This window comes from Euprymna scolopes, chromosome 22 (genome assembly GCF_053919585.1).
Source record: "Euprymna scolopes isolate OS-2025 chromosome 22, ASM5391958v1, whole genome shotgun sequence".
In the NCBI taxonomy this organism is placed as follows: Eukaryota; Metazoa; Mollusca; class Cephalopoda; order Sepiida; family Sepiolidae; genus Euprymna; species Euprymna scolopes.
In genome coordinates, this window is record NC_136503.1 from 103,506,747 (window position 1) to 103,526,746 (window position 20,000).

The 20,000-nt window shown below is 36.0% G+C and overlaps 1 protein-coding gene across 3 annotated transcripts in view; it reads left to right on the forward strand.

The window, feature by feature from the left end:
• LOC145243581 (uncharacterized) overlaps window positions 1-20,000 on the forward strand; it is a 465,876-nt gene that overhangs the window by 409,996 nt on the left and 35,880 nt on the right. For all 3 annotated transcript variants that reach the window (XM_080106561.1, XM_080106562.1, XM_080106563.1), the window contains exons 10-12: window positions 1-879; window positions 3,546-3,818; window positions 7,845-8,012. The exon at window positions 1-879 is cut by the window's left edge and continues 105 nt beyond it. In XM_080106561.1, coding sequence (XP_079962687.1) covers window positions 1-879; window positions 3,546-3,818; window positions 7,845-8,012 — 1,320 coding nt within the window. The remainder of the gene's footprint in view (window positions 880-3,545; window positions 3,819-7,844; window positions 8,013-20,000) is intronic.

The window sequence follows — 20,000 nt, forward strand, 5'->3', positions numbered from 1 at the left end:
ATCTTGCTGAAACTGCAGAAGACTGTGCAGGTGAAGTCGGCATCGCTTAACGAAAAAGAGCGAATCATCAAGGCTAAAGAGGCGGCCATCTCCACACGAGACGAGGTGATTCGGGAACTAGAAGAAATTGCCAAACAGCGTGACAAAGACTTCCAGACGCTGCTCGCTCAGCTGGCATCGCAGGACGAGAACGTGAAGAAACTGCGAGAGTCGCTGCGACAACGCGACGAGAGGTTACGGGAGAAGGACGACATCTTACAGAGGCTGAACACGAACATCGACCAAAAACACGACGAGGTGAAAAACCTGGACAACGCCGTGCGCGACTCCATAACGAGGCTGACGCAGAAGGAGGAAGAACTGAAACGTTTGCGGACCCACGTCACCGAGGTGGAGAGTATGCGGCCGCTAAGCGAGACCGACGAGCAAAAAGAAAACTACGCCCTGAAGAACAAGTTCACCGAGCTGCTGCAGTCGGTTCAGAGGTTGACCGATGACAAGGAAGCGTTGTGTCGTGATCTAAGCCTCCTCAAGAACACGATCAACGATAAGGAGACGAAGTGGAACGAGGAGAAGAACGTGCTGCAGTCGAAGATCCGGACGCTGAACGAGCGGTTGACCAACGTCACGAAGACGGCTATGATGAATGAGAAGGATTCGATGCGGGTGCTGCGACAGGACAACCAGAACATGATTGAGGAGAAGAGCAGGCTGAACCATGAAATCAGGAACCTACGACAGGAGATGGACGAAAAGCAGAAGTTGTTGGACGCCCAGGCCGAAATTGGTACCGCCCTTGAAGCAAAGAAGAAACAGGTGGAAGAATTGGTTGCCAAAAGTAAGACCCAAATTATGGAAATGAATAAATTGGAATCCCAAGTGAGTATCGTCTTTCATATATAAGATTGGATTAGACATTAGATTAGATTGAACATAGATTAGCAATTCAACCCGGCTTTGCTCGGGTCCTACGTACTGTTCATAACATTATGTGCACATGTATACATATATTAAAAAGTTTGACTCGTATCCAGGTAACCTACATTTAAAATTTCAAGTGTTTAGACCCACAATTCGCGGAGGAGTTCGTTAGAGTCTGCAAACTTTAACCTTTTGGCAGCCAAATATTCGCCCCAAAACTGATTAAAAAGCTTGCTGCATGTCTGAATACCCTTTATGTAAAATTTCAAATGTTTAGACCCACAATTGGCTGAATAGTTTGCTAGAGACCGCAAAGATCAAATCCTTGGCAGCCAAATTTTCGGCCAAAAAACGATTAAAAGACTTGCCTTATGTCTGAATACACTTTATGTAAAATTTCAAATGTTTAGACCAAAAATTAGCTCAGAGGTCAATTTTGTTTTTAAACTTTGACCCCAATTTTTATCCCTTAATATTTATTGTTTTAGGCTCAGATCAAATTATAAAGTTTGATCCTAGTCCAAGTAACCTACATGTAAAATTTTAAATGTTTGATGCCAAAGATTAGTGGAGGAGTTTGGTAGAGTTTTCAAAGGTCAAATTTCTGGCCGAAAAGCGATTAAAAAAGACATCTCAAATCTCAATACTCCTTATGTCAGACAGACACGTATAAAGAAAATTTCACTTTTATAGATATATATATATACATATATATATATATATATATATATATATATATAGATTGAATTAAACGATAAATAGAAAGATATTGGGTACTTATAGGAGTGACTACGTGAAGGTTGCCAACATCCTAAGTGAAAGTGGTTCGGTAGCACAAACTGGCCATATACAGATTGTCAGTTTGTGTCATTAACAACTTAGATACCGTAATCTCCAAGATATAAGACAAGTATATATCTCTATTTCTATTAAGTTCTGTATGTGTATATATTTACATATTTATATGTACGGATTCATTCCTAAACTAGTTAACCGATCTTTATAACTTGTGGAACTCGGTTGTTAGGCGTAAGGGGTTGTAATTTGAGCTATATTAATTTTATTTATGTTTATATAAAGAAAGAGGTTGGGGGCTGCATAGAAAATTCAGATGTGTAATTAAACGACTTTTCAATTTAAATTTGAGATATTTGATATTTTAGAGTTGTGAAAACTTATGTCCGGTCGTACAATACGCTTAAACATGATATTTTAATTTATGCAGATTGCGTATGTATTATTATAGAATCAATCCTTTATTGAAAATTATATACTAGCAGGACCTGTTAACCAGCATTGCCCGGTCGTACAATACGCTTAAACATGATATTTTAATTTATGCAGATTGTGTATGCATCATTATAGAATCAATCATCTATTGATTATTATATATTACGAGGAATAATTTACCCGTGGACTAATTCGCAAAAAATGTTTAAAAAATTAAATTAAATAAATAATAATGATAATGTCGTTCATCAAATTCCGTCTGTGTTTGTTTACAACACCATGTCAGCTGATATTTGAGCTTGTCGATGAATGCCATGGAAAAGTCACTTCTGATTAATGTTTACTTTTAAAATATGCAAATGAAGAAATGATTTGCGGCAATTTTAAATGGTAACTCTTCTTTTATTATAAATTAAACTCATTAATAAGATAAAATTAAAATAAAATTGTGAAATACACCCGGGCTTGACCAGGAGACAATTCTATATGTAGTGAAATACTCTCATACTAAGTTATATATCCAGATGTCAATAATTCTGTTTGTTTGTTTTTTGTTGTTTTTTTTTTTTAAGAAGAAATGATTTGCTAAGATTTTATTATCTTTGTTGCCAATGTAACGCAAAAAATTCTCCGGTAAAAATTCTACTTTTTTTATCTATAAGAAAGATAGACCATTTTTAGGATCAGATTTTTTTCGATTTTCGATATTATCGGATGAATTTCTGTACAATATATATATATATATATATATATATATATATATATATATATATATATATATATATATTTCTGTAGAAATATATTTTCTTATTATATATCAATCCTTATATAAGAAGCTGAATGTGATTACAGAGCAATATATATATATAATAAATGACAAAAATTTATATTCCAAAATTCATGATGTTCTTATAATTTATTCCTTTAAATCAGTTGATTTATACAATTCGGATTGATTGTTCTTATTTCTTTATTATATATATATATATATATATATATATATATATATATATATATATATATATATATATATATATATATATATATATATACAAAGACAAGAAGACTGCCTACAAGAAGACTGCCAGATCTGTAAATTAGCTTTGTGTTAAATTTGCAAAAGATAGGCTCAGCCGTTTCGGAATCTATGAGGAATGAACTCATACACACAAAATGATTTTTATATAATAGAGATTTTTTACGGAAATAGAAAATGCATTCTTTCGTTGTCTAGTATAATTCAGGAGGAGATAACCTGTATATGGTTCATGGGAGATAACTCCCGAATTTTCTGAGGTAACAATAGCAGCATGCAAGAGGATGCGCTATAAAAAGAACCGCTTTTCACTCGCTATGATTTTCTTTAATTAAAATGTGAAATTCTTTGTTTCCAGGCAACGCTGGCCTTCCAATTGCAACAACAGGAGCGGGTGCGCAAGTCAGAACAGCTTGCGATGAAAGTGCGCTACGAGACGAAGCTGGAGAAGCTGCTGAGGGACTACAACCAACTGTTGATCAACTCGGAGCGGGTGTCCAAAGAGAAGGAGCTTCAACAGGAGATCATCAGAGGCGTCCAACGTGGGATGAGCAATCTGAAAGATCGATACTCGCTAGAGAAATCAAGATGGCAGACGGACAAGGAGCATTTCGAACAAAAGGCCAATGAGGTGAGCTCTATTGAACATCAATTCTATTATACTCTCTCTTTCTCTCTTACTCACACCTATACACAGACACAGACACAGACACACATACACACACATACACACACACACATATATATGTGTGTGTGGGGGGGGGCATGAGCGTAATATAATAATGTACTTTGCTACAGTTTAATTTTGTTTTTTAATACTTATTCTAGTTAGTTAAATTTTTAAACTGGAAATATATCATGTTTATGCTCTAAAACCACCAGCCGCTTACGAACTTACTAAACAGAAATTTCTACATGTCCCTATGTTGAATAATCCAAATCTCCGGGGAGTAATGTCAAACAAAAGTCGGTTACAGGTCTGGATTCAAAGGGGGTCAAATTCTAGGACGTAAAATCCCCGGTCAGTGAGTCTGAGCCACATTTAGACAATACAAGTTGGAATGTTGACGTCATCGGGGCCAAATAAAATTACAGAGAGAGAGAGAGCACGGAGTTAAGAGAGCGACACGAGAGGGTATTATTAACACATTCTTTTCCAACAACGTCACGAACGCCATTCGAAAACAAGCTGTGTTATTTTCAGCGTCCTAAATTCTCGTATGAAAAGATGAACGAATCTCTTAGTAAAATGGGGTGCTTGTTCAGATTGGCACTTATGGCGGTATTTAACATTTTTTAAAAAGTCTGTATGATGTACGTACCTGTCACGGAACGAAGATAAAATATGCCAAAAATCATATAATTATTTTGTTGTTGTTGCTGTTGTTGTTGTTGTTGTTGTTGTTGTTGTTGTTGTTGTTGTTGTTGTTGCTGTTGTTGTTGTTGTTTATTCAAGACAATCAAGTTTTATAACACAGCGAGTCGTAGTGTTTTCGTCTGCCATGATTAAATCCGATGAAATAAAAAAGGGGAGACATCGAAGTTGAGAGCCGCAAAATCAGCCTTATGTTTAATGCAGTTTAGTTGTAAAATCGCAAAAAATAAACGAAATATTTTTATGACCAGCTGTGTGTGCTTTTATTATCGCCAACGACTGTATAAATCGAGGAATTTTTAGAAATTAAACAGAAAAAACACATTTGACGATCGGTCATCAGTGAAATATAACATGTAAAGAGAGGGAAAGAAGGATATTTAATTAAATAGCTAAATGTTCTTATCATCACCGCAATAGAAAAATGTATCTTTTACATAGCTAAAGAAAAAAGGGGGGAAACAGAGAAATAAAGGTAGTATGTGTTACTACATGGATAAATTATATAATTTTGTGTGCTATTGTAATAGACAGAAGCTGACAAGAAAAATTATTTTCTAATTTTCGTTGTAGTAGAAAATCTATTCACCGATTTTCACATTCGAATGCACATGTACAAGTTCTTGCACTATATAATAATGTACTTCTCTATCATTTTTTTTCCGGCGAGGAAGATTATTAGATTGGAGATACTTCTCGTTCGTGTTCTAAACTGCTCTAAAAGTGCCCGTTTACAAACTTACGAAACAGAATTTTTACATGGTTTTTATATAGAGAAAAAGAGAAGAGAAATATGTGTGTGTGCGTGTGTGTGTGAAAAGAAATATATATACATAGTACCATCAAAAAGAAAGGCCACACTTGTCATATTTTCAAAAACCGCAAATTTAAGCTAATATAACTGTTTAAACAGCCTATATCTCATTTGATTCGCCTTTTATTCATATTTGATTTTTAATTGAAGTACCCTACTGTTCGTGCCAATTTAAGAAAATAACTTCAAATCGAAAAGGTAAAAAGAAAGTCGGCACAATGGAAAAATGTTATTTAAATGTAACTTTAGAACATTAATGCAACACAAATACAACAGAAACACAATAAACTAGTTATTATTTAGTAGCATAGCCCTTCTGCAATTTTGGGGCATTCTCTTGAATTAGTTTACAGCAATACTCCGGTGAAAAGGCATCTCACTTCTCTTTAATTTTTGTCCAACGTTCTTCCAGATTTAAAATTTTATCATTGCATAGCTGTTGCTTGATGTAATGTCATACGTTTTCGATAGGATTGAGGTCTGGAGATTGTGAAGACCAATCCAAACATGGATTATCATGCTCTTCCAGGAACCTCTTGACATTGTCAGCTGGGTGAATGGGAGCATTATCCTGCATGAAGATGGGAATATCATCCAAATTCCGGCCAAAGTAGAATAGAAAATGCTGAGTCAACATATTAATGTACTTGGTCGAATTAATTCGCCCTTGCAAGCGAACTATAGGCCCTAGGCCATTGGCACTAATATCGCCCAACACCAAACCTAAACCTCCATCACCTTGCAGTGTTGAACCTAGGATTAAATTCTTCGTCCTTCCTTCCACAAACGTACTACCTACCATCACTGCATAGCCTATTGAACTTGCTTTCGTCGCTAAAAAGCACTTTCGACCAATATGAAGAGTAATGTTTAGACGGCGCTTTCTGTTCTTAACAGAAATCATTGGCTTGCGTCTTGCAACATATCCTCGAAAATCAAATTCCTTTAATCTGTTCTTAACTGTAGAAAGAGAGCACTTTTTAACAAGATTGCACTGTTGTTGGATTTGGGAAGCCGTTTCAAATCTGTTTCTGAGGCTGCAGATCTTGATAGCATTGTTTTCCCTGTAAGAAGTAACTCTAGAACGACCAGAGTTAGGGGCATCACGAACTATACATAGTTCTAAAATCCTAACATTTATTTCCAGGACACTCTTTACAAGAACATCCAACATCTTGTTAATCTTTACAAGAACATCCAACATCTTGTTAATCTTTACAAGAACATTCAACATCTTGTTAATGATTGAACGATATAATCTTTTTCTCACGTATTGAATAAAATACAAAAAATGATTAGATCCATCTAGTGTTAATTCAAACTTTATCATAAATGTTACAATTAGTTTTCGCCAAAACTAAGAGATAAAATAGAAAACCCTGGGTGGGGAGTTGGGCTTCTGACACCTTTTATTTTTATTTTTTGTTAGAGGTTGGGTATCATTTACCTATGCTCACGCCATGGCTGTGAAACCAGGCATCGGTGAATGTCGACCAAATACATAAAGTCTGTTGCCAAGGTCGCTGGAAAGATGGTGGGATCCTTCTACCGCTCCAGAAGATATATCACTACTGATGCAATTCTCTATCTATATAAAAGCCAAGTACGTCCAAAGATGGAGTACTGCTGCCATATCTGGGCAGGAGCTGCTAAAAACAGCCTATTCTGCCTTGACAGAGTACAAAATAAACTTCGTGGCTTAGTGGGGCATGCCCTTTTCTCTACCCTGCAACCTCTCTCCCACAGAATAGACGTTGCGAGCCTATCCTTGTTTTATCGTTATTTCCATGGCAGGTGCTCGTCTGAACTCCAATCTCTGGTCCCCCCTCGCCAATCTTTCACGAAAAACACCCGTCTAGCTGAATCCACTGTGAAAAATTTCCCCCACTCTATATCTGTGCCTAAATCAAAACGCGGATTCCATGAACAAAGCTTCTTTCTTAGAACTGCAAGCCTGTGGAACTCTGTTCCGTCTGCCTGCTTCCCACCTGACTACAACTTGGATGTCTTCAAGTCCAACGTTAACAAATTCCTAATGAACCGCCCCCTTAAGTAAACACGTCATCAAATCTCCACACTAACGTACTGTACTTGCAATAACCCTTATCCCTGAGTGGCTTCCGGGCCTTGATAAGTGGTGACCACCGTGTAAAAAAAAATCCCTTACATGTGTAGTTGTGTGTGTATATGTGTATGTGTGCATGTGTATATGCGCGTGTGTGTGAAGGTAGATTTAATGAGTATCAAACCTAAGGATTTCACTTTCCAATTTTAACCGAGTGATCTTTCCAATTCATCAGCGAGGGGGAATGATCAATATCATCTCGATTAAGCCAATCAGATTCTCTTGAAAGTCTTTCTTTATAGATGCGTTTATTTACTTGTGCCATTGTGTATATCTTCTTTCGAACTTATATTCTTCCTTCTTCATAAATAAATGTTATTATTTTATTTTATTTTTTTTTCAGGCTGAAGCAGGTCAGAATCAGGTTTCTAGATTAAAAAGCCAAATCGAAGAATTGCAACTACAAGTTGAGGACAAAGATCAATTGTTAAACGAGCAGAGCAACAGATTCGCCACTGAAAAGTCCACGTGGGAAATGGAATTGTCCGAAATGCAATCGGAGAAAAACAGGGTAAGGATTTGTCGGTATCTTCGGACGACTTCAATCAAGGTCACCAAGTGCTTTTTCTTCCCCGCCTCTTTTTTTTTTTTTTTTTTTAACTTTTATTCAACCAAATCAAGGCTTGTTCCTGCAGAAGCATAAGGGGCTACTGTCGTACGGGCGAGATAAAATAGAAAACCCTGGGCGGGGAGTTGAGCAGCAACACGCTTATTCACATTACCTTAACATTTGTGTATGTTGGTACGGTCGGGAAATTACCTATATCTCTGTTATAGTTGAATGACGTCATCGATTAGTGTCGTCACTCGTGATTTGATTGTTTTGTGACGCCATCCAATACGCACGGGGGAAAACGTGATTACAAGATCTACATTGCACGGTTATCCCTATGACACTAAAACACGATTACGTTACCAGTTCATAAAAGGGCAAAAACACAAACAGACAAGCAAGATCAGCATGATTTTTATAGATAGATAGATAGATAGATAGATAGATAGATAGATAGATAGATAGATAGAGTGACCCAAAGAGATACAGAGACGAACAGAGACAATATTTATATAGATAGACAGATAGATAGATACATGCACACACACATACACACACACACACACACACACACATATATATATATATATATATATATATATATATATATATATATATATATATATATATATATATATATATATAAATAAAATAAAAATTACAATTAAATTTACCAAAATGATCCAAGATGGTAAAATTAAAGTATATTATAAATATTAAAGACTTAATATTTATAAAGTTATCTCAGCCAGATGTAAAAGCTCGATAAAACCAAATAGGAGATAGAACTTATAATACGAGCAAACAGTTAATAAAACATGTTAAAAAAAACACTTTGAAATGAGTTAAAAACATATTTAATCTGAAAAGGAAACACTAGATAAGTGGATAGTCCTTAATCCGCGGAGTATATATATATAAATATATATATATATATATATATATATATATATATATATATATATATATATATATAGAGAGAGAGAGAGAGAGAATATATAAATAAATATATATAAATATATATATAGAGAGAGAGAGAATAAATGACAAAAAGTTATATTCCAAAATTCATAATGTTGACCATCTTACAATTTATTTCTTTAATTCAGTTGACTTATACAATTCTTGACAGTATCTGTTTCGTAGCGCAAAATCAATCACTTAATTCTTATATCAATCAGTGAATCTATTATGCCATTAACTCATCAGAAGAAATAGCAACGATTAATCCTTCAAAAGGAACTTAAATGTGATTTGACATGATTAAAATCCGAAAATTGGAAGATAAGCTGCAATATTAATGGTAGTACATGTTTTTTTTATGATTTGGGTATTGCATTCCAAAGCCTTCTATAAATGGCGTGCATTGGTCAATCCTTCACTTTATCAATAACACCAGACTGCAAAGATGGCTAGAATTAAGGAACACAGTTTCGATGTTAGACAGAAAATAGTGGATGCACGCATGAAAGGTAGTGGATACAAATCCATTTCTAAGCGTTTTGAAGTTCCTGTGTCAACAGTAAAAAACATTATCAAGAAGTATGGTGTTTTCAATACCATTCAAAACTTGACGGGTCGAGGCTGCAAAATGAAACTTTCTCCCAGAACTGTACGACAAGTCATTCGAGAAGTGGAAAAGGACCCGAAAACTACTGGTAAGAAAGTAGTCCAACAATTGAGCGATCAAGGTATTGAAATTTCTGTTTCGACATTGAGGAGGGCACTGAAGTCACACGGGATTCAGGGGTACCAACCAAGGAAGACTCCTCTCCTCTCCTCTCCAAGAAACATGTTAAAGCCCGCTTAGAGTTTGCACGGGAGTTTATTGACAAGGATTCAACTTTTTGGGGTTCAGTTTTATGGTCAGATGAGACTAAAATTGAACTTTTTGGTAGCAGAGATGTGTTGTTTGTTTGGCGGAAGAAAGGAGAAGCCCTCAATCCAAAGAATACAGTCCCTACGGTGAAGTATGATGGAGGAAACCGTATGTTTTGGGGTTGCTTTTCGGCCAATGGCACTGGAAAACTTGTTACTGTGGATGGCATCATGAGGCAAGATCAATACATTAAAATATTGACTGAAAATCTAAAACCTTCTGCAGAAGCCTTTAGTATTGAAACCAACTGGGTCTTACAACAGGACAATCATCAAAAACATACGACGAAATCGGTGAAGAAATGGCTTTTGGATAATGAAATAAACGTCCTGACGTGGCCAAGTCAAAGTCCGGACTTGAATCCAATGGAAAACTTGTGGGTTGTGGTGAAGACGAACGTGAAAAAAAGGAAACCAAGGAATCTGAAGGAATTAGAAGATATCGCCGAGGAAGAAGGGTTTAATATTCCTGTTGATCTGTGTAGGAATTTAGTAATGTCGTATAGAAAACGTCTGGAAGCTGTTATTAAAAACAAAGGCTTTGCAAATGGCTATTGATAAAGGGTGACAATAAATTTGAATTCGTCTGTTTTTTATTAACATTAATAATATTTATTTTGAATATTTTATGATAAGCTAAAAGTGTTTCAGGAGATCTGTAGATGGTCGATATAAATGTTCATCAACACTTTAATAAAAATAATTAGTGAAAAAATGTTTTTTTCTCCCAAAAACATAAAAATTGAAAGGGTGCCAATAATTTCGGCTTTAACTGTATATATATATATATATATATATATATATATATATATATATATATATATATATATATATATATATATGAGCAAACAGTTAATGAAATATGTTAAAAAACACTTTGAAATGAGTTAAAAACATATTTAATCTGAAAAGGAAACACTAGATAAATGGATAGTCCATATATATATATATATATATATATATATATATATATTGATAATGATTATGAAGTGTGATTTGTAACAACAAAATAGAATTAAAAATAATTAAAACAACAACAACAACAACAACAACAACAACAACAATAATAATAATAATAATAATAATAATAATAATAATAATAGAAAGCATCTCTTGCTCAGTTCTTGGAGAACACACTCTTCAAGAATTTAACGACCGATGCTGACAGAAAAATTCTGAAAATAATTTAAGTCTGGCATTTTTATATCAGATGTCTCTATTTTCAGTGACAGAATATCATCAGTATAATAGCATTACATTTTCTATTAAATAGCAAGCAAGACAAAAAAAAATAAGTTAATAAAATTAGTTTTTAAACAATCGGAATCGAAAAAATCAGAATTAATATGTATCTTTGTCAAGAACTTTGCAGCTAATTCTACCCTTTGCGACCAAGACCGCCAACCCCCAATATTTCCTCTTGTATCAGAAAACACGCTACGTGATATACGTATATCTGTACGTGATGTTGCCAAGCTAATCAAAAACCTTGATTCCAGTAAAGCAACTGGCCCTGATGGTATTCCAATTATAGTACTCAAAAAACTTCAACCTGAACTAGCGCCCATACTTACAAAACTGTTTAAACGTTGTCTTAAGGAGAATAGTTTCCCATCTCCCTGGAAAATCTCATCAGTATGCCCTGTATTTAAGAATTCAGGTGATCGCTCATCCCCCTCTCAGTACAGGCCAATAAGTCTCCTGTGCGTCATGAGTAAGTTGCTAGAATCTGTATTAAATACAGAAGTAATCAAACATCTCAACAAAAATAACCTTCTTAGTGACACTCAATATCGTTTCCGTTCTGCTAGATCTACAGCAGATGTCATTACAGTTATATCGCATAGGATTAGCAACTCTCTCGACGGTGGCAATCTTTCTAGGGCAATTGCTCTTGACATATCTAAAGCCTTTGATAGGGTATGGCATAAAAGTTTACTTCATAAGATCGCTAGCTATGGTATAGCTGGAAAAGTCTTCTCAATTATTAAATCATTTCTTTCTGATAGGTTCATAAGAGTAGTAGTTGAGGGGCAAAAATCAGAAGCTCACAGTATTAATGCCGGTGTCCCTCAGGGATCCATCCTGGGCCCAACTCTTTTCCTGATCTACATTAATGATCTTCCAAATCATATCCTTACATCATTTGTAGACATTTATGCTGACGACACTACCATTTATGGTACCACATCTAAGACAGTAAACGACCAAGTTCTCTCCAATTCTCTCTCCTCTGATCTTGAGCACGTAGTACAATGGGGAAAGGAGTGGCTGGTTACTTTTAATGCATCTAAAACCAAGCTTCTCTCTTTACATCATCAACATTCTAATCCACATTTGTCATCAATTGAAATGAATGGCTCTCGTCTTCAGGAGGCCTCAAGTTTTGACAAGCTTCTGGGCTTGACCATTACTCCTGATCTTAAATGGAACACGTATATCAAATCTGTTGCCAAGGCCGCTGGAAAAATGGTGGGATCTTTCTATCGATCCAGTAGATATCTCACTGCTGATGCTATTCTCTATCTATATAAGAGCCAGGTACGTCCAAGGATGGAATACTGTTGCCACATCTGGGCAGGAGCTGCTAGAAAGGACTTGGCCTGCCTTGATAGAGTTCAAAATAGACTTCGTAGCCTCGTAGGAGATGTCCTTTTCTCCTCCTTGCAACCTCTATCTCACAGAAGAGATGTTGCGAGTTTGTCTCTGATATATCGTTATTTTCATGGAAAGTGTTCAACTGAGCTTCAATCTATGGTCCCCCCTCGCCAAACTTTCACAAGAAACACTCGTCTAGCTGTAAACACTATCAATAATTTCCCCCACTCTTTATCTGTCCCTAAACCTAAACGTAGATTCCATGAACAAAGCTTCTTTCTTAGAACTGCACGCCTGTGGAATTGTCTTCCGTTTTCCTGCTTTCCGGCTGACTACAATATGGTTTTGTTCAAGTCTAAAGTAAATAAGTTCTTGATGAGCCGTTCCATATAAGTTATTAAATTTACCAAATTTTCATTACTAATGATTACTATATTGACCAACTTCTACTGTACACTCTTTAACCCTTATCCTTGAGTGGCCTCTGGGCCTTGATAATGTGGTGATGCCTTTGTAAAAAAAAAAAAAAAAAAAAAAATCTCAGAATTGCAATAAATCGAGTATTTGAAAAATTTGGAATTTTTGTGCGACCGAAATCAGAAAAATCATGAATCTGAAGAATCGGGAATATTTCAGGGTGTCAATATCGAAGAATTGGGAATATTTCAGGGTGTCAATATCGAAGAATTGGGAATATTTCAGGGTGTCAATATCGAAGAATTGGGAATATTTCAGGGTGTCAATATCGAAGAATTGGGAACATTTCAGGGTGTCAATATCGAAGAATTGGGAATATTTCAGGGTGTCAATATCGAAGAATTGGGAATATTTCAGGGTGTCAATATCGAAGAATTGGGAATATTTCAGGGTGTCAATATCGAAGAATTGGGAACATTTCAGGGTGTCAATATCGAAGAATTGGGAACATTTCAGGGTGTCAATATCGAAGAATTGGGAATATTTCAGGGTGTCAATATCGAAGAATTGGGAATATTTCAGGGTGTCAATATCGAAGAATTGGGAATATTTCAGGGTGTCAATATCGAAGAATTGGAAACATTGCAGGGTGTCAATATCGAAGAATTGGGAACATTTCAGGGTGTCAATATCGAAGAATTGGGAATATTTCAGGGTGTCAATATCGAAGAATTGGGAATATTTCAGGGTGTCAATATCGAAGAATTGGGAATATTTCAGGGTGTCAATATCGAAGAATTGGGAATATTTCAGGGTGTCAATATCGAAGAATTGGGAACATTTCAAGGTGTCAATATCGAAGAATTGGGAATATTTCAGGGTGTCAATATCGAAGAATTGGGAATATTTCAGGGTGTCAATATCGAAGAATTGGGAATATTTCAGGGTGTCAATATCGAAGAATTGGGAATATTTCAGGGTGTCAATATCGAAGAATTGGGAACATTTCAGGGTGTCAATATCGAAGAATTGGGAATATTTCAGGGTGTCAATATCGAAGAATTGGGAACATTTCAGGGTGTCAATATCGAAGAATTGGGAATATTTCAGGGTGTCAATATCGAAGAATTGGGAATATTTCAGGGTGTCAATATCGAAGAATTGGGAATATTTCAGGGTGTCAATATGGAAGAATTGGGAATATTTCAGGGTGTCAATATCGAAGAATTGGGAATATTTCAGGGTGTCAATATCGAAGAATTGGGAACATTTCAGGGTGTCAATATCGAAGAATTGGGAATATTTCAGGGTGTCAATATCGAAGAATTGGGAATATTTCAGGGTGTCAATATCGAAGAATTGGGAATATTTCAGGGTGTCAATATCGAAGAATTGGGAATATTTCAGGGTGTCAATATCGAAGAATTGGGAACATTTCAGGGTGTCAATATCGAAGAATTGGGAATATTTCAGGGTGTCAATATCGAAGAATTGGGAACATTTCAGGGTGTCAATATCGAAGAATTGGGAATATTTCAGGGTGTCAATATCGAAGAATTGGGAATATTTCAGGGTGTCAATATCGAAGAATTGGGAATATTTCAGGGTGTCAATATCGAAGAATTGGGAACATTTCAGGGTGTCAATATCGAAGAATTGGGAATATTTCAGGGTGTCAATATCGAAGAATTGGGAAGATTTCAGGGTGTCAATATCGAAGAATTGGGAATATTTCAGGGTGTCAATATCGAAGAATTGGGAACATTTCAGGGTGTCAATATCGAAGAATTGGGAATATTTCAGGGTGTCAATATCGAAGAATTGGGAATATTTCAGGGTGTCAATATCGAAGAATTGGGAACATTTCAGGGTGTCAATATCGAAGAATTGGGAATATTTCAGGGTGTCAATATCGAAGAATTGGGAATATTTCAGGGTGTCAATATCGAAGAATTGGGAACATTTCAGGGTGTCAATATCGAAGAATTGGGAATATTTCAGGGTGTCAATATCGAAGAATTGGGAACATTTCAGGGTGTCAATATCGAAGAATTGGGAATATTTCAGGGTGTCAATATCGAAGAATTGGGAATATTTCAGGGTGTCAATATCGAAGAATTGGGAACATTTCAGGGTGTCAATATCGAAGAATTGGGAATATTTCAGGGTGTCAATATCGAAGAATTGGGAATATTTCAGGGTGTCAATATCGAAGAATTGGGAACATTTCAGGGTGTCAATATCGAAGAATTGGGTTTATTTCAGGGTGTCAATATCGAAGAATTGGGAATATTTCAGGGTGTCAATATCGAAGAATTGGGAATATTTCAGGGTGTCAATATCGAAGAATTGGGAATATTTCAGGGTGTCAATATCGAAGAATTGGGAACATTTCAGGGTGTCAATATCGAAGAATTGGGAACATTTCAGGGTGTCAATATCGAAGAATTGGGAATATTTCAGGGTGTCAATATCGAAGAATTGGGAACATTTCAGGGTGTCAATATCGAAGAATTGGGAATATTTCAGGGTGTCAATATCGAAGAATTGGGAATATTTCAGGGTGTCAATATCGAAGAATTGGGAATATTTCAGGGTGTCAATATCGAAGAATTGGGAACATTTCAGGGTGTCAATATCGAAGAATTGGGAATATTTCAGGGTGTCAATATCGAAGAATTGGGAACATTTCAGGGTGTCAATATCGAAGAATTGGGAATATTTCAGGGTGTCAATATCGAAGAATTGGGAATATTTCAGGGTGTCAATATCGAAGAATTGGAAACATTGCAGGGTATCAATATCGAAGAATTGGGAATATTTCAGGGTGTCAATATCGAAGAATTGGGAACATTTCAGGGTGTCAATATCGAAGAATTGGGAATATTTCAGGGTGTCAATATCGAAGAATTGGGAACATTTCAGGGTGTCAATATCGAAGAATTGGGAACATTTCAGGGTGTCAATATCGAAGAATTGGGAATATTTCAGGGTGTCAATATCGAAGAATTGGGAACATTTCAGGGTGTCAATATCGAAGAATTGGGAATATTTCAGGGTGTCAATATCGAAGAATTGGGAATATTTCAGGGTGTCAATATCGAAGAATTGGGAACATTTCAGGGTGTCAATATCGAAGAATTGGGAACATTTCAGGGTGTCAATATCGAAGAATTGGGAATATTTCAGGGTGTCAATATCGAAGAATTGGGAATATTTCAGGGTGTCAATATCGAAGAATTGGGAACATTTCAGGGTGTCAATATCGAACAATTGGGAATATTTCAGGGTGTCAATATCGAAGAATTGAGAATATTTCAGGGTGTCAATATCGAAGAATTGGGAACATTTCAGGGTGTCAATATCGAAGAATTGGGAATATTTCAGGGTGTCAATATCGAAGAATTGGGAATATTTCAGGGTGTCAATATCGAAGAATTGGGAATATTTTAGGGTGTCAATATCGAAGAATTGGGAACATTTCAGGGTGTCAATATCGAAGAATTGGGAATATTTCAGGGTGTCAATATCGAAGAATTGGGAATATTTCAGGGTGTCAATATCGAAGAATTGGGAATATTTCAGGGTGTCAATATCGAAGAATTGGGAAGATTTCAAGGTGTCAATATCGAAGAATTGGGAATATTTCAGGGTGTCAATATCGAAGAATTGGGAATATTTCAGGGTGTCAATATCGAAGAATTGGGAACATTTCAGGGTGTCAATATCGAAGAATTGGGAATATTTCAGGGTGTCAATATCGAAGAATTGGGAATATTTCAGGGTGTCAATATCGAAGAATTGGGAATATTTCAGGGTGTCAATATCGAAGAATTGGGAACATTTCAGGGTGTCAATATCGAAGAATTGGGAATATTTCAGGGTGTCAATATCGAAGAATTGGGAATATTTCAGGGTGTCAATATCGAAGAATTGGGAACATTTCAGGGTGTCAATATCGAAGAATTGGGAACATTTCAGGGTGTCAATATCGAAGAATTGGGAATATTTCCGGGTGTCAATATCGAAGAATTGGGAACATTTCAGGGTGTCAATATCGAAGAATTGGGAATATTTCAGGGTGTCAATATCGAAGAATTGGGAACATTTCAGGGTGTCAATATCGAAGAATTAGGAATATTTCAGGGTGTCAATATCGAAGAATTGGGAATATTTCAGGGTGTCAATATCGAAGAATTGGGAACATTTCAGGGTGTCAATATCGAAGAATTGGGAACATTTCAGGGTGTCAATATCGAAGAATTGGGAATATTTCAGGGTGTCAATATCGAAGAATTGGGAACATTTCAGGGTGTCAATATCGAAGAATTTGGAATATTTCAGGGTGTCAATATCGAAGAATTGGGAATATTTCAGGGTGTCAATATCAAAGAATTGGGAATATTTCAGGGTGTCAATATCGAAGAATTGGGAACATTTCAGGGTGTCAATATCGAAGAATTGGGAATATTTCAGGGTGTCAATATCGAAGAATTGGGAACATTTCAGGGTGTCAATATCGAAGAATGTGGAATATTTCAGGGTGTCAATATCGAAGAATTGGGAATATTTCAGGGTGTCAATATCGAAGAATTGGAAACATTGCAGGGTGTCAATATCGAAGAATTGGGAATATTTCAGGGTGTCAATATCGAAGAATTGGGAACATTTCAGGGTGTCAATATCGAAGAATTGGGAACATTTCAGGGTGTCAATATCGAAGAATTGGGAATATTTCAGGGTGTCAATATCGAAGAATTGGAAACATTGCAGGGTGTCAATATCGAAGAATTGGGAGTATTTCAGGGTGTCAATATCGAAGAATTGGGAACATTTCAGGGTGTCAATATCGAAGAATTGGGAACATTTCAGGGTGTCAATATCGAAGAATTGGGAATATTTCAGGGTGTCAATATCGAAGAATTGGGAATATTTCAGGGTGTCAATATCGAAGAATTGGGAACATTTCAGGGTGTCAATATCGAAGAATTGGGAATATTTCAGGGTGTCAATATCGAAGAATTGGAAACATTGCAGGGTGTCAATATCGAAGAATTGGGAATATTTCAGGGTGTCAATATCGAAGAATTGGGAATATTTCAGGGTGTCAATATCGAAGAATTGGAAACATTGCAGGGTGTCAATATCGAAGAATTGGGAATATTTCAGGGTGTCAATATCGAAGAATTGGGAACATTTCAGGGTGTCAATATCGAAGAATTGGGAACATTTCAGGGTGTCAATATCGAAGAATTGGGAATATTTCAGGGTGTCAATATCGAAGAATTGGGAATATTTCAGGGTGTCAATATCGAAGAATTGGGAACATTTCAGGGTGTCAATATCGAAGAATTGGGAATATTTCAGGGTGTCAATATCGAAGAATTGGGAACATTTCAGGGTGTCAATATCGAAGAATTGGGAATATTTCAGGGTGTCAATATCGAAGAATTGGGAACATTTCAGGGTGTCAATATCGAAGAATTGGGAATATTTCAGGGTGTCAATATCGAAGAATTGGGAACATTTCAGGGTGTCAATATCGAAGAATTGGGAATATTTCAGGGTGTCAATATCGAAGAATTGGGAATATTTCAGGGTGTCAATATCGAAGAATTGGGAATATTTCAGGGTGTCAATATCGAAGAATTGGGAACATTTCAGGGTGTCAATATCGAAGAATTGGGAATATTTCAGGGTGTCAATATCGAAGAATTGGGAACATTTCAGGGTGTCAATATCGAAGAATTGGGAATATTTCAGGGTGTCAATATCGAAGAATTGGGAACATTTCAGGGTGTCAATATCGAAGAATTGGGAATATTTCAGGGTGTCAATATCGAAGAATTGGGAACATTTCAGGGTGTCAATATCGAAGAATTGGGAATATTTCAGGGTGTCAATATCGAAGAATTGGAAACATTGCAGGGTATCAAAATCGAAGAAATGGAAACATTTCAGGGTGTCAAAATCGAAGAATTAATAATATTTCAGGGTATCAAAATCGAAGAATTGAGAACATTTCAGAGTACCAGAATTGACGAATTGGGAACATTTCGGGATATCAAAATCGAAGAACTGGGAATATTTCAGGGTATCAGAATCCAAAAATTGGAACATTTCGGGATATCAAAATCGAAGAATTGAGAACATTTCGGGGTATCAGAATCGAAAAATTGGAATATGGAGGGTGATCGAAATCAGAAAATAATTTGCAATTAAAATATTAAGAACTGTAAAAGAATTGGTACATTTTAGGGTATGGGAGTAAGTATCGAAATCGAAAAAGGTAAGCCTCCTTTCTGATTCTAAAACCGATAGAAAAGAACCTTTTAATTGAATGTTCCATTTCTAGTACTAATGATCAAATGATAAAAATATTCTTTTGTTTTCCAATTACTCAGAAAACTAAAATCCTAAACTGACTTATGTAAAAAATAAATTCATCAATTACAAGGAAAATTTTGGAAATAAAAATATTTAGAAAGTTAACCTCGTGTAATTTACAACTTCTTCCCGGTAAATCGGCATCAAAATCAGAAACATACACATGCCTAAGGACGCCTGGCTTTGTTTAGTCGTAGAATACGCTTAAATGTGATTAAGATAATACCTATAATAGTAAGAGCACTAGGAACAATTTTAAAACACTTTGAAAAAAGAATGGGAGAAATTGGAATCAGAGGAATGGCCGGAAAGATACAACGAATAACAATAATGAAAACAGCTGAAATATTAAGGAAACCCCTCGAATGCGGAAACTAATATACATGAGCCACATGCACGAGGTAGACAAATTGCTGCAAAGGCAAAACATAGTCAAGAAGTATCAAGGAGGATGGAAAGACCGATAAGAGAGCTCTGACCAGATCTCTGCTGGATAAGTGCGAACGGAACTAGTAACTTGGAGAGGCTTATTGCCACTCAAATTCTAGGAGAGACCAATGGCCGCTGCCATGAGAAATCAATGGTAAGCAGCTATTGCGATAACGCAAATTTATTTGAAAATGTTATTGAAAGAGGTGAGGAGTACTGGAAATCTGGGGAGACTTC